At 38.5% G+C, this 16,503-nt stretch overlaps 1 protein-coding gene across 3 annotated transcripts in view; it reads left to right on the top strand.

Annotated features, from left to right (window-relative positions):
* The window catches only part of ddx51 (DEAD (Asp-Glu-Ala-Asp) box polypeptide 51), an 80,826-nt gene that overhangs the window by 25,571 nt on the left and 38,752 nt on the right, over positions 1-16,503 (top strand). For 2 of the 3 annotated variants that reach the window (XM_069933039.1, XM_069933040.1), the window contains exons 4-8: positions 1,881-2,031; positions 4,346-4,491; positions 5,798-5,869; positions 7,243-7,349; positions 12,006-12,114. In XM_069933039.1, the coding sequence (XP_069789140.1) occupies positions 1,881-2,031; positions 4,346-4,491; positions 5,798-5,869; positions 7,243-7,349; positions 12,006-12,114 (585 nt within the window). The remainder of the gene's footprint in view (positions 1-1,880; positions 2,032-4,345; positions 4,492-5,797; positions 5,870-7,242; positions 7,350-12,005; positions 12,115-16,503) is intronic. The other variant, XM_069933041.1, reaches the window with a different exon arrangement.

Here is a 16,503-nt window from a genome sequence, read left to right as displayed (position 1 = left end):
GGAGCTGTATCTTTTAGAATTATCTACAGATTTAATCATAGTCACATCCTTTTGTCGCCTTTTTCTACCTTCTGGAACAAAATATCAGAATAACTTTCCTGCTTCCTGATTTATTGCATTGCCTCAATCTTTGATTCCAGTTTTTCTTTTCTAACTATCTTGAATTGCCAATACTTACTGTGGTCATCATGGATCCTATGAAGCTTCCGTATATTCAATTGTGACACATCACCTTCCATGTCATGTTTCTTGTAATTAATTTATATACTTTATGAAACATAAATGTGACTGTTACCCTTGCCTTTGCAAAGTCAATATAGTGTAGGATAGTGGAGCAAATATGTACTACAAACAGTGATAAAACGTGCAGCCTCTTAGAATCCACACCTTATGATCCCTGATTTTGTATATTGTCAATTATCCAACTTCAAATTGGAGGGCTTCCCCCCCCCCCCCCCCACCCCCATCTAATATTTGCTGTGAATTATAAAAGGAAAAGTACGTTGAGCTTTACTACTTAAACCATACTGTATGTATGCTGGGAATGGTGATTAGTCACTGCAGAGGGAATCAATTAATTAACCAACCTTAACAGTTGAGAGAATTTGCTATGAATTTAGTTTTTGCATGTAAATGTACGTGTTTAAAGAAACAATAGAGTGAATGTAACTTTTGCTGTGTATGTCATGGGAGTATTTGAAGGGAACAACAGTTAAGGTTGAAGATTGTCATTTCACTTCATAGCACAACATTGCAACTTCCCTCAATCTGCCTGGTGTCACAAATATTTGCACCCTCTTTAATTGGATACAAATGGTAATGCTGGATGAAGATAAATTTCTTCTTTCTTTGGCTTGGCTTCGTGGACGAAGATTTATGGAGGGGTATGTCCACGTCTGCTGCAGGCTCATTGGTGACTGACAAGTCGGATGCGGGACAGGCAGGCATGGTTGCAGCGGTTGCAAGGGAAAATTGGTTGGTTGGGATTGGGTGTTGGGTTTTTCCTCCTTTGTCTTTTGTCAGTGAGGTGGGCTCTGCGGTCTTCTTCAAAGGAGGTTGCAGCCCGCCGAACTGTGAGAAGCCAAGATGCACGGTTGGAGGCGAGATCAGCCCACTGGCGGTGGTCAATGTGGCAGGCACCAAGAGATTTCTTTAAGCAATCCTTGTACCTCTTTGGTGCACCTCTGTCTCGCCATATAACACGATCTTGGGAAGGCGATGGTCCTCCATTCTGGAGACGTGACCCACCCAGCGCAGTTGGGTCTTCAGCAGCGTGGATTCGATGCTTGCAGATTCTGCCAGCTCAAGTACTTCGATGTTGGTGATGAAGTCATTCCAGTGAATGTTGAGGATGGAGCGGAGACAGCGCTGATGGAAGCGTTCTAGGAGCCGTAGGTGATGCCAGTAGAGGACCCATGATTCAGATCCAAACAGGAGTGTGGGTATGACAACGGCTCTGTACACGCTGATCTTTGTGTGTTTCTTCAGGTGATTGTTTTTCCAGACTCTTGTGTAGTCTTCCAAAGGCGCTATTTGCCTTGGCGAGTCTTTTGTCTATCTCTTTGTCGATCCTTGCATCAGATGAAATGGTGCAGCTGAGGTAGGTAAACTGATTGACTGTTTTGAGTTCTGTGAGCCCGATGGAGATGTTGGGGGGCTGGTAGTCATGGTGGGGAGCTGGCTGATGGAGGACCTCAGTTTTCTTCAGGCTGACTTCCAGGCCAAACATTTTGGCAGTTTCCGCAAAACAGGACGTCATGCGCTGGAGAGCTGGCTCTGAATGGGCAACTAAAGCGGCTAAAGATAAATAACAACAAGCATAATGGTACAATTCCTGTGTCCTATGCCATCACCCCAAACTTTATAATCTCTTTCCCCAGGTACAACGGGTATTACCTCAGTGGCTTTCCAAACCGACACCGATTAACAAAGTCATCAAAGAGAATCTTAGAGCAATTGAAGATGTTCCAGGAATCCACCCTAAACTAATTCAGAAGCTTCAAGCCAATGGTATATATTCCTTTTTTCCAGGTATGTTGGTATTACTGTTTGAAAGCAATATCTGTTCCTTGAGCTAACAGCTTTCAGTTAAATAGATATATTAGAGAAGATCGTGTCATCCTCAGAGCAAATTTGAAGGAGTGGCATAATTCATAAGGGTGAAGAGAGAATGTCTACTGGCTGAAACTGAAAGGGGTTGGATTTAAGCTGAATGAAAAATGCAGAAGTTTCATGTGTTTTGTTGTTTTTGGGTGCTCTGGATGAAAGCATAGTTTTAGTGGTTACACATTTACACTCTGTATTGTCAATTTTGTCCTTTTAGTTTCAAGCAGAAATTGAATTGAAAAAATTAATTTGTGAGGATGTATGTAAAAATTGGGTAGTAGGAGTAATTAATGTCTTCAAAAGAGCTTGTGTGTGGGAATGGATAGATGGCATGCAGAAGCTTGGAGTTGTATTCCACTTGAAAGAATTACTTATAATTTAAGAGATAAATGTCACACATTTTGTGAAATATGGAGCTCATATTTACAAACTGTTGGTATTAAAATTTAAATGAATCTCAAACATACCCTTTCTCCTATAGGTCTCTACAATATATGTTTCAAAGTATCGGAAGGTGTTCTGGTTTTCTTGTCCCTCTTTCTTTAGTTTGTGGGGGGGGGGGGAATTTAGAGGAGGTTTTTATTTCTTTTGTATTTAATTTTTTTTAAAAATATAAAATACCACATGTATTTGGATTAAATTTGAAATATTGCGATATGTTTTATATAAAATAAAAATTTTTTTAAAAAGAGCTCATGTGGCCTGTGGCTTGTGGCTGCCTCATCCTCTGCTAAATGTTCTCCAATTCCTTGGGTGACTATAGCTCAATACGTTGCTCAAGGAACTATATGTTGAATATAGAATGCATCACAACTTGGCAAAGTTGCATTCTTTAGTAGAGAACCCACTTATCCTGAATAGGTCTCACTAAACCTGGGAATTGGCCCCAATGCTGGAACAATATGAAATCCTCCCTTTTACTCCATGCCCCTATTCTTGGATTAATTTGTCCCATCCTCTCATTTCTACACATTAGTTCCAGGCTCTGGGAGTAATCCAGCTATTACAAGATTTGATATCCCATTCTTTAACTTGTTTCTGAAACTTAAACTGTAGAAAATCACGTCACTTCTTGTTATTGAATCTAACAAGTGTTCAGGTGACTTCTTCTCTCAATGTCCTACATCCTCTCTCTGATGTCTTTTACTGTAGAAGCAGGCACCAACTAGATTTGGGTTAGCAGTTACGAAAACTTCCATCTATCATCTCACTATTGACTTCCCCGTGATGTCTTTCGTTCATCCTCTGGATTGTATCCTCAGGGGTGACAGTTTCAGGGATATTACCATCAAGAAAAACTGAGCCTTCATTTTGTTCTGCAATAATTTCACCTATCACTGAAGTTTGAGAGACTGAGCAGAAATAATTCCTTGCAGTCAGACCAATTCTTAAGACTTCTCATTTTGCACTTCTCATCGTTGTTCTCTTTCCAAAGTGAGTTCATGTCAATAATATTTATCTGCTCCCATTCCTTGGATTACCTTCTTTTCTTTCAAACTCTTCCTTGGCCTTTTCTCTCTCCATTCCTTTTATCCCTTATCTGAGCTGTTCTCTGAAGCACGAACTAACAATTTCCCTTCATGGGTGTTGCCTGAATTGCTGAGTTCCTCTAGCAATTTGTTTTTGCTCAACTTCCAGCATCGGCATTCTCTTGTATCTCAAGCTCTTTTTCTAGTTTTGTGCTACGTGGACCACTTTGGTCTCCACCCTATCTTTGACATTTTTCTTTCCTCACTCCTTCCTGTTTCAACACTTAAAGCACACATTTTCTCAATCTCATGCTATAATAAAGAGCCATTGCTTGAAAGGTTAACTCTTCCTCTTTTTACAGATGTTGCCTGAACTGCTCAGTGTTTTTATTCTTAACTTTTTTTTTATTATCTCTGACTCAAAAGTGAAAACTTATCTTCTTGTAAAATTAGAGATGGCAGAAAACAGGCAGTGGAACTCTTCCGTCAGCCTAACCTTGCCCCGACAAAAAAAAACAGAGGAGGCAGTTGAAAATTGTAAAACAAAGCTTGATAGGTTTTTGTTAGGTAGAATTATCAAGAAGATAAGGAGCAATGGCTCTGATAAAAATCAACTGAAAATTTCTTTTGCTGCTCTTTAGAGGGTGAAGCAGGGACAACTTTGTTCACTGGGTAAATATTGCTGACTTACACCTGATAACATTATTGCTCCCACAGGACTGAGTATTCTAGTTAACTTCTTTTTTTCAATCCTGTTTTGCCATTATCAGTTCAAGCTGAGGTGATCCCTGCCTTGTTGGAGAGTTCAAAACATGGGATTCTACTGGGCAGAGGAGGCTACAGGCCGAATGACATCTGTGTGTCTGCACCAACTGGTAGTGGCAAGACGCTGGCTTTTGTTATCCCTGTTATTCAGGTGAGCTGAAGCACTGGTGTGTTTTTTAATTTTCTGTTCCTTCGGTTGGACATTACAAAAATGACTTGTCAATATTTTTTTAAGTCTATGTGTCAATATCAGTTAAAGCATGCTTTTGAGTCAGAAGGTTGACTGGGCCAACCTGAACACAACAATCTCTGCTGAGGCCACAGGCCAGTGAACCACTCTCAGAGCTGTCAGCTGTAACCAACGCTTTGCATGATCTTTGAAGATATTTAAAAAAAGAGCATTTGAGTTATTCTACTATCCTAGCCAAAGAATATGGCTCAGTCAAGAGTACTAAAATGCAAATTATTTGCTTGGTTTCAGTGCTCCTCCACGGGGTCCACTACTGTCAGCTCTGTACAGGCTTTAAATGGCCTTTTACAGGAGCTGACAGTGGTTTATTTTAAAATAGCTAAATAAAATTTAAACCTTTAAATGATAATTTGTTATTAAAATATTGTGATTTGCTTTTAACAGCAGCCATTGGTCAGCAGCAAGTGCCTAATTTTGGAGGGGTGGTCGTCTTTTCAAAGGGTATCGCTCAAAACCAACCATTTTAGGGTCATCCTGTATAATAGCATATATGGTATCTCTACATTGATACAGGTTGTTTTGAGAGCAGATCAGTAGACATTTCATGTAAAGTACAAGTAAAACACGGAACTGAAGTACAGAGTTCGAGAGATCATATGGTATGGAGCAAAGGCAAAACAAAAGTGGGTGGCACAGTTAGCATAGCAGTAAGTGCAATGCTGTTACAACACCAGCGACTGGGATTTGAGTCCCAGTGTCTGTGTGGGTTTCCTCCGGGTGCTCTGGTTTCCACCTCTCTTCAAAATGTACAGGCATTGTAGGTTAATTAGGTGTAATTTGGCGGCATGGGCTCATGGGCCTGTATATCTAAATTTAAATTTTACGATATTTGGGGGTCATTCAGGAGTCTGATAATGGCAAGAAAGAAGCTGTCCTTGGATTTGATGGTGTGTGATCTCACACTCATGAATCTTCTTCCTGATTTGGAGGTGTGGATAGTGAGATGAGTCTTTTCATATGTTGGCTGCTTTTTCAAGCAATTGGAGTTATAGATGGAGTTGATGGAACGAAGGAAATTGAACATAATGAACTGAGTAACGTTTATGACCTTCTGCTGTTTCTTGCGGTCTTAACCAGAGCAATTCAAGTACAGTGATACACCCTGATTGGATGCTTTCAGTGGAGCTTTAAGATGCTCTGAGATTGTTAGAAGGTACCATACAATGCATTTAATCATTTGGGTGTTTGTTCTGTACTTCTATCTAAGGCACTGATGGAGCGCATTGTATGCAGAGTTCGAGCCCTGGCCCTACTGCCCACAAAAGAACTGGCTCAGCAGGTAAAATTGCTGTCTCATCCTTGGTCATGACTGTGGATGTGGGGGGTGGGGGGGGGGTGGAATAAATTGTATGTTTGGGATGCCAGTCTATAATTTACTGTGACTAATGCATGGGATAGAATTCCAAAAGTTGACTTTCAGGAGGTGCCTACTCAGAAGTTTCCAGCATGAAAGATACTAGCTGAGGCCCAGACTTGTTTGAAACAAACTGCCTTTTCCAGATTTATGAAGTCTACTTTGGCAACATACCCATGATAAGAACTGGCTTGTACAACTGGTGGAAGCAGCTCCAGTAGTTGAATGTTTGCTTCAACAGGGCCAGATGGAGGTGTTAATGTTTCCCACAATGTAACATCAAAAGAAAAGTAACAAGTCATAGAGTCACACAGTGCAGAACAGTCCCTTAATCCCAACTCGCGCACGCTGACTAAGTTGGCATTCTGGGCTCTTCCCACTTGCCTGGATTTATGTTCTTCTAAACCCTTCCTATCCATACATTTGTTCAAATGTCCTTTGAACATTGTTATTGTTCTCATTTCTATAGCTTCCTCTTGTAACTTGTTCCAGATATGGTGGACTACCCTCTGGATGAAAAAGTTACCCCTCAGATCCTTCTTCAGTCTCTACCTTGAGCATTCACTAAATCCACACCCCCTTAGAATCAGGATTTATTTTCATGAACAAGTCATGAAATTCAGTGTTTTGCGGCAGCATCTTAGTGCAAACATACATATTACAACCATCTTACGATGTTACTATAAATAATAAAATAAAATAATAATAACAATAATATTGCACGAAAAGTAAGGCAACATCTTATTCAGGAATCTGATGGCAGCGGGAAGGAAGGTGTCCTTGTGCTGCTGAGTGCTCTTCTTTAGGCTCCTGGACCCTTTCCCTGATGGTAGCAGAGTGAAGAGGGCATGACCTGGGTGGTGGGGGTTTTTGAGACTGCCTTCTAAAGACATCGCCTCAGGTCCTCGATGGAGTGAAGTCTGGTGCCTGTGATGTTGCAGGCCAAGTTAACAGTCCTCTAGAGTTTTCTCTTAGGCCAGAATGCCAACTTAATCTGTAGTCAATCTCTGTAAGATCACCACTCAGCCTCCTTTGCTCCAAGGAATCAAGACAGCCTTTCCAACTTGAACTGAGAGCTCAAGCCCTACAGTCTTGGCAAACTCCAGGTGACTATCCTTTGCACCTCTTCCAACTTGATAGTCTTCCTATCACTGGATGACCAGAACAACACCAGGTATCTCAAGTACTGGCTCATCAACATATTGTACATGAGCTATATCATGTTGTCTCAGACTCCAGATAAGAGGCCAAGAAATCTTGCAATATAAACTGATTAATACTTTGAAATAATTTTTTAGGTGGGTAAAGTTTTCAGTACGTATGTTGAAGGCATGGATTTAAGAGTAGTGATTGCTGCTGGACAAAAGCCATTTGCAGTAGAGCAATCTTCTCTTGTTGAGCACATGTAAGTATTTCTCACTTTTGTGTTTATTTTTCTACTTTTTTGGAATTTAAAAAAAACTCACTGACATGTTTCTAAAAATCACATGTTTCTAAATTTCAAATATATTAGCAGAGAAATAAACTTGTGTTAGAGGAATTTACAGGTTGAGGAAAGATTTTTATGCTATATCTATTAATTTTGAATGATCTATCTTTAACAGCTCACATTCAATCTAAGTTCCTTCTTGAATCTGTTAACTTTATGGCTGAGAAGTGACAGATGGCATTAAACCCAGATAAGTGTGAAGTAGTTTATTTTGGTAGGTGAAATATGATGGCAGAATATAGTATTAATGGTAAGACTATTGGCTGAGTGGAGGATTAGAGGGACCTTGAGGTTCGAGTTCATAGGACACTCAAAGCAGCTGAGCAGGTTGATTCTCTGGTTAAGAAGGCATACAGTGTATTGGTCTTCATTAATCGTAGAATTAAATTTAGGAGCCAAAAGGTAATGTTGCAGGTATATAGGGCCCTGATCAGACCCCACTTGGAGTACTGTGCACAGTTCTGATCACCTCACTACTGGAAGGATGTGGAAGCCATAGAAAGGGTGCAGAGGAGATTTACAAGGATGTTGCCTGGCGTAGGGTGCATGCCTTATGAAAACAGGTTGAGTGAACTCAGCCTTTTCTCCTTGGAGCGATGGAGGTGTTTAAGATGATGAGAGGCATTGATTGTGTAGATAGTCAGAGGCTTTTTCCCAGGGCTGAAATGATTGCCACAAGTAGACATGGGTTTAAGGTGCTCGGGAGTAGGTGCAGAGGAGATGTCAGGGGTAAGTTTTTAACGCAGAATGATGGGTGGAATGGACTGCCGGCAATGGTAGTGGAGCCCGATACAATAGGGACCTTTAAGGGATTTTTGGAATGATACAGGAAGGTTAAAAAAATAGAGGGCTATGGGAAAGCCTAGTAATTTCTACGGTAGAGACATGTTCAGCACAATTTTGAGGGCCGAAGGGCCTGTATTGTGCTGTAAGTTTTCTATTACCAACCCTTGGTCTCTCACCCTCCTTGTTCACCTTAAACAGTCCATGTTTTGATCATCCATGTCCAGGTCAATCAACCCAATTGCAAGGCCTTGTGGTTTGAATGATCTGTGTGAGTCAGACGGTGTTTTACAATTGGATAGAATAACCTACATGACGTCTGGTCCTCATGTTCTTCATTGACCTTCCATCCTTTCAGTTAATTCTCATTAGTTAGTTCAACCTTCCCACCATTCAAACCTGTGTGATCACTGAGTTTATACAGAACATGAGACGGAATCAGAGAGAGATATATTAACTGCCCCAACTCCACCTTCTAACGTGATCATTTACATTAATGTGGGGCCACAGAATACATGCCTGTCTAGAGTGTAATTTACTTGGGAATTGTAATAGGGTTGGGGACTTAACCAGAACAGGAAAAAGATAATTATGGCAGTAAGCATAAACCACAGAAAAGAACCAAAGTGAATTATTTTTACGTCATTTATCCCTTGTTTCTGAGATTCCAAAACATTTCATGTGCAACAAATCTCTGTGTAATTATGTCATTGTCATTCAACTCGGCAGCAAACTCCAACCACAACAAAGTTCTTTAACCATCAGTGACCATAATCAGTTTTGGTTGTGTTGGTGAATGAACCAGCATAAGGTACAATGTCCTTGACATCACTAGTGCTCATGGAGCAGAAAAATCTTGAGAATCACCAACAATTCTGTGAGTGCATCTCTGTTGTGTGGTCTTAATCCTGGAGCTTCATCTCATATAATGGCATGGTTGATGTAGCGGTTAGCACAACACTGTTACAGTGCTAGCTGTTGGGATTGGGGTTCGAATCCCATGTTGTCTGCAAGGAGCTTGTACGTTCTCCCCGTGTGCATCAGTTTTCCCCTGTGGCTCCAGTTACCTCACGTTGTTCAAATCGTACTGGGGGTTGTTGGTCAATCAGGTGTAAATTGGGCAGCACAAGCTTGTGGGCCAAAAGGACCTATTACTGGGCTGTATATTGAAACAATAAACACTGTGGGTTACCAGTAACATAAATGCTGCAGTCATTTAAGAAAGAAGCATCACTTTCTAAAATCAGTTAGAAATGGGCAATAACTGCTGGCCTTGTCAGTAATCCCCATATCTGATTGATTAATGAAAAAAATATTATATTTTTGATATCTGGTCAAGAAATGTTGCATTTTTAGGTCACCTTGCACAAATTGTGAGTAAAATGTGTAGTTTTCCAATATAAAGGATTCATTACTGACTAGTTACTGGTCCTGACCCTCTTGCAGATGTGTATCAATATTGTGTTGCACTCTCTAAGCTTGTAATTTATTCATTTTGTTCTTTATGCTGTTTGGGCTCTTTGTTCTTATTTGGGCCATACACCCTAACCTGTTGTTTTGCTATTTTGCTTTTCTCACATCTTCCCCATTTCTTTCTCTTTTGTATATTTTTATACTCTTGTTTTATATTCTTGTTTGTATATTTTGATTTATTTTAAAAGAACCCAAGATGCCTAAAGCACAAGTTTTCAGAATGGCTCTGCTCTTCATTGATTTCAGAATTATGTTTTACTTCACCCCATTTCCCTGAGGTCTTTTCCCACATTACCTAGTTTAAGATTGGGAGTTCAAATTGGTTCATGACATTGAAAGTTTGGAATACTTTAATCTTTCATATCAAATTGGAACTCCAGGCACAATTCACAAAACACACATCTTAACACAACAGACATTTTTTTTGAAAAAGAAACTGATTATGTTTGAGATTCCATATCTAAAAATAGAATGATGCAGCAATTATCCATGTTTGAATTAATGATACACATTTAATTGTCACTATATATTTTGGTAGATTACCATACACATTTGCTCCAGTTTGGAGACTTCCATCTTCCTCAGTCGAATGGGGTGGGAAATGTAAAGTGAAAATGTAACTTGCATTTATATAGCACTTCTACCATAGGAAAAAACTTTAATGTTTCATTGAAGTATTAAATGCAGAGAAGATTTACAAGGATATTGGCAGGACTCAGGGAATGGTGGGGGCGGGGGGGGGGGGTAGTGGTGGCGATGATCAAAAGGGATAGGTTGAGCAGGCTAGGCCTTTATTCCTTGGAGTGCAGGAGGATGAGGAATAATCTCATAGAGGGTTACAAAATCATGAGAAATAGGTCGGGTGAATACAGAGAGTATTTTGCCCTGTGTAGGGGGATCAGTAACCAGAGGACGTTGGTTTAAGGTGAGGGGGGAGATTTAACAGGAACCCCAGTAGTAACTTTTTTTTATGCAGAAGGTGATGGGTGTATGGAATGGGCTGCCAAAGGAGGTGGTTGAGGCAGGTGTTGCAATATTTAATAAAAAATTGGACAGATATGATACCAAATGCAGACAGGTGGGACTCGTGTGGGTGGTCATCGTGGGCATGTTGGACTGAAGGGCATGTTTCCATGCTGTGCGACTCCGTGATTCCAATAATTTACAAGTTAAACCCATCAGCAGAAATATTAGCAGCAATCACTAAACATGTTGTGAAAGAGGGAGAGGCGGCAGGTTTAAGGAAGATAATCCACAGAATGGTTGGTGCATGGCATGAAGATTGATGGGTACGACATGATCAAAGCATTAGGCGTGCACTATTCTAATTAGATGGAAGGATATGGGAAAGATGGGGGTAAATTGTTAAAAGATACAGAGTCAACATTGAAATTTTGGGGTTGACTGGTGTAGGTCAGCAGGTTCTGCTTGGATTGATTTGGGGTAGGGCAGGCAGCAGAGGTTTGAAGTGCTGAGATATACAGTGAGTAATGAAGGAGAGAGTGACAGAGAGCACCAGAAAAGGAGATCAGAGATGACTCGGGTAGAGTGCAAAGAGCTTTGCTGAGTTAGAGGTGAAGGTGGGCAATGTTATGAATGCAGAGGTACAAAGGATAAGGGAACAGAAGAAGAAGATTAAGGCTTTGAATCAATTTCACCCTGCAACATTGATGGGGAAGAGAATGAATTAGTGAACCTGGCTACTGAGAGTGAAACACGAAAATCTGCAGATGCTCTGATTGTAGTAAAAATGCAAATGCTGGAGGAACTCAGCAGGTCTCGCAGCGTCCATAGGTGGTTAACCAATGTTTCAGGCCTGAGCCCTTCAAAGTAACCTTGGCTACTGAGTTTGTGACAAGGGGCAAAGGGACCGCCCCATTGGAAGAAATTTCAGCCTTTTCAAAACTGAATTTTGGACAAAATCTGAGCAGAACAGAGGCAGTATAAGAGTTGCAAGATGTTATGGAAAGCTAGTTACGTTGCAATTAAAAAAAGGATAAAATTCTTAATGCAACATTTAGTTAAGGAAGGTGAATTAAGCATAGATCTTTATTACCTCTGGAAGCTCTGAATTTGGAGGTACTTTCTCCAATGTAGAGCAAGAGGAGCTAGGTGGATAACAATACACCTCTGTAAACGGATATAAACCTAATTTTCATTGCTCAACAGTTTACTCTGATTTTGTTTTGAAGATGATTGGATTTTAATGACATTTATCACTCCTTCTTTCGGCTGAACATGCATCAGTATATGATTGAAGTTGCAATGTTTTCAGTTATGAGCTTACTGCTGTTTTTCCCACTTTCGTCGCTGCAGGATTCTGGGTTACCGCAGCTTGGCGGATATTGTCATTTCAACTCCAGGACGTCTCGTTGATCATATTACCAAAACAGAAGGATTCAGTCTGCAGCATCTCCGATACCTGGTAAGACCCCACTCTGCTGGCAGACATTTCTTGATAATTTCAGCTCTTTTCCTCCTCTTATTCTTCTTCTTTCTTTGGCTTGGCTTCGCGGACGAAGATTTATGGAGGGGGTAAAAGTCCACGTCAGCTGCAGGCTCGATTGTGGCTGACAAGTCCGATGGAAGCACAACCAAAACTGCTGATTAGTTCATAAAACCACCTTTCCTTAATTTCCTCAGCTATTTCCATTGTTTAAAATTGTCACATTATACCTGGTACACTAAGAAGGTGAAGATTCTTCCATGATCATCATTCTTCCATGATTCTTCCATTAACAGGTTAATGATACATTCAGAGACCTATATATTGTAGAAGAACATATACTACAAAGCAAGTCCAGCATCAGAGCATTGTAATGAGATTCATTTAGGTGCCTGATGGCAGTATTGAAGAAATGGTCTTTAACCCCATTGGTGTGCAATTTCACACTCTTAGACTTTCTCCTTGATGGGAAGAGGGATAGGAGAGTATGTCCGGAGTGGGTTGGGTCCTTCATTATGTTGTCTGCCTTTCCTCGGCAGTGGGAGGTATACGTAGAGTCTGGAAGGGAGGGAAGTTTGTGTGATATTCCGAGCTGCATTTATTACTTTCTGCAACTTCTTCCGATCTTGAGCAGTCACTCCCACACCATGGTATGATACCTCTAATAAGTATCCTATAATTAGTGCCCTTGTAGAAGAAAATGGAGGAAAGTGCCAGACTGCTTTCATCTTCTTAGAAATTAGAGGCACCAGTGTGTTTAAGATTGTTGTTCATAAGATTTAAAAAACATTTAGTTTTGGACTGTTTGATTGTCAGAGGCATCACATGCAATTTTTTATTTGGTACCTGATGTCCACGTGTGCCTGGATAATAACGGAGATAGCTTCTGCCTTGGAAAATCAGCCAGTATATTAAAAGACTTACCCCATCCCAGCCAACACACTCTCAGAGCCCTAGAACACTACAACACTGAAACTCCCAATGTTCTCTTTAAACATTTCAACTTACATCCTTAACCCATGCCTTCTTGTTCTTTTTTTTTCCCGAAACTTTATTTATTAATTTTAACATATAAAGAAAGTAAGTAATTCACGTACAGAAAAAATACAAAATAAAGTAATACAAGTACAAAGTAACATAGTTAATACAATACCAATCTCGGCATCTCCCCCTAACAACTAAAAACTAAGACTAAAAAAAACCTATTTTTAACCCCTAAACCCCCCCCCCCTCCCCACCCCCACGATAAAGAGTGAAGAATTAATACTATTAGTATAATTTTTAAAAAATCTTTAAAAAAAAGATTGATATATATATTTTAAAAAATTAATTAAGTATTAATTATTAATCCAAAAAAATTTTATTATATAAGAATATATATGAAAAAACAAAAACAAAAAGAACTTACGAAAAAAAAAACCAACTAATAATAAAAAAACTAAAAAAAAGAAAACATATATATAGAAAAAATATATAATTTAAAAAAGTTTTTTTAAAGAAAAAAAATGATTAATTCAAACTTATTTAAATTGTATATAATCAATAAATGGGGTCGACTTTAACTCAGAAAAAGACATCTTATCTTGTATAGAAAAAGATATTCTTTCCATAACCAAGCCTTCTTGTTCTTGACTCACCCAACCTCAGTGGAAAAAGCCTGCTTGCATTTACTTTATCTTTACCCATCATAATTTTGTATAGCTCTATCATTTCTCCCCTCATTCTTCTACGCCCCAGGGAATAAAGTCCTAACCTGTTTAATCTTTCCTTGCAACTCAATTCCTCAAGTCCTGGCAACGTCCCTATAAATCTTTTATGCACTCTTTCAATCTCATTTATATCTTTCCATTAGTTAGTTGACTCATAGTACTCCAAATTTGGCCTCACTAATGTCTTGTACAACTTCCTGTACCACCCCAATTCCTGTACTCAATACTTTGAGTTATGAAGGCCAACATGCCAAAAGCTCTCTTAACAATCCCATCTATCTGTGACTCCACTTTCTGGGAATTATATAACTATATACCCAGATCCCTCTGTTCTGCTGCACTCCCTGGTGCCCCAGCATTTACCATGTGTGTCCCACCTTGGTTAGTACTCCCAAAGTGCAACACCTCACATTTGTCCATGTTAAATTCCATCTGGCATTTTTCATACCATTTTTCCAGCTGGTCCAGGTCCAGCGGCAAACTTTGAAAGCCTTCCTCACCCATACCTCCAATCTTTGTCATCTGCAAACTTGCTGATCCAATTTACCACAGATGAGATTATTGACATAGTTACAAACAATGATTGTCCCAGCACCGATGCACAAGGCACATCACTAGCCAGAAGCCTCCAGTACCACTCTCTGGCTTCTCCCACAAAACCAATGTTTCTTTATATTTTATTTAAAAGTTTCCATCCATGTAATTATATATTATACAGAGTCATGAGTTAGTTAAATTTAAAATTGCAATGATTACATGGTATTAAACTCCTCTCCCTTACCTACCCTACCCTCCCTCTTACCCCTCTACTATAAAAGTTGTAATGATAATAAATATGTAGTTCTGTAAAATAATTATATAAAGACAAAAGAAGGATAAAGAGAAAATAATATTGGTCTGGATTGCAGAAAGGATTAGCTCACACACTGGGATCTTACAGTATTTATATAAAATGACTTTAGGGAAGAAGATTATGATTAGTCTTAAGAGGCTGGAAGTACACTTTTACCTAGTTATCCCTAAACTTTTCATATATGGGCTCCAAATTTGTACAAAAGTTGAATATTTATTTCTCAAATTATATGTTCTTTTCTCCAAAGGTATACAACTTTGAATTTCCAAATGCAATCTCTCCATACCTAAATGTCCATCTGATTTTCAAGCCACTGCAATACACTTCCTTGCCAGCCCTAAAGCTATTTTGATAAATTTCACTTGATAAAATGATAGTTTTAATTTAGGTCTTGTTCCATCTATATTCCCCAACAAAAATAAATCTGGATTTTTGTGGAAAAACAACACTAATAATCTGTTCTAAAAACTTTCCTAAATCTGCCCAAAAGGTTCTAACTTTAGAACATGACCAAGTAGAGGGCAAAAATGTACCTATTTCTTCACCACATCTAAAACATTTATCTGATAAATCTGACTTCATTTTGTGCAATTTTTGCAGTGTTAACTATAATTGATGTAATTAATTATATTGAACTAAACTGTATCTAACATTTAAAATATTTGTCATACAACTGTGACTGAGATCTACCCATCTTTTCTTATCAATTGTAATATTTAAATCAACCTCCCATTACTGTTAAAATTATGAATTCCCTTTTTAATAGTGCTTGCTTGTAGTAAAATAAACATTGCAGAAATAAATTTCTTAGTATAACCTCTCCTGATAAGAACCTCCAACTCACTACAAGGTGGTAAGTACATTGTTGAATCAATATTTTCCTGCAAATATCCTCTTAGTTGAAGATGGCAAAAAAAAGTATACTTCGAAAAATTCCATATTTATTTCTAAACTGTTGAAATGACACCAGTTGACCTTGTTCATAACAATCTTCTACATTTTTAATACCTTTGTGGAACCAAATATTTAAAAATTGATTATCTTTAGTACAAGGTCTAAGGTTATTTTGAATCAAAGGTGTTTTAGGTGATATACTTCCTTTTGTACCAATTTCATTATTTATCTTGTTCCAAATAGTAATCAAATGCTAAAGCACAGGTACCTCCTTCACACCAGTTATTAACTTTGAATCCCATTTGTAAATTAATTCCTCCACTGATTTCTCTCCTATTTTACCCATCTCTATTTTGAGCTATGTCGGTTTTCCTGATCCCTCAAATAAAGAAATAAGAAGTCTCAATTGAGCCATCTGTTAATAATTCTTTGTATTTCCATGTTAATATTCCTATCAATACACTTGACATTTTACCTTTCCAAATAAATTTTCATATATGTTTATTTAATTCTTGAAAGAACTTTCGTGGTAACAATATATTTTGAAAAAAGCTATTGTATCTGCGGAAATATATTCATCTTGATACAATTTACCCTGCCTACTAATGTTATTGGCAAAGTAGTCCATTTTTAAAAATCTTCAACTTTTTTAAGCAATGATAAATAATTCAACTTGTAAATTATTTAAATTATTGTTAATCGCTTCTTTTGCTATTTAAATTGAGTATTTATTCAGCAACGAGTATAATCGCCTTGTCTAAGGGGCATCACTTTCATCCCAATTTACTTTATAGCCTGAAATCTTACCGTATTTTTTTTCAAATTTTATTTAAAGATAGAAAAAAACGTAACATACAGTATAAAAATAATCAAAAAAAATTTTACAAAGGTATTAACACCCACCCCCACTCT

Source organism: Narcine bancroftii, chromosome 4, assembly GCF_036971445.1.
Source record: "Narcine bancroftii isolate sNarBan1 chromosome 4, sNarBan1.hap1, whole genome shotgun sequence".
In the NCBI taxonomy this organism is placed as follows: domain Eukaryota; kingdom Metazoa; phylum Chordata; class Chondrichthyes; order Torpediniformes; family Narcinidae; genus Narcine; species Narcine bancroftii.
This window is presented reverse-complemented; position numbering and strand designations above follow the sequence as displayed.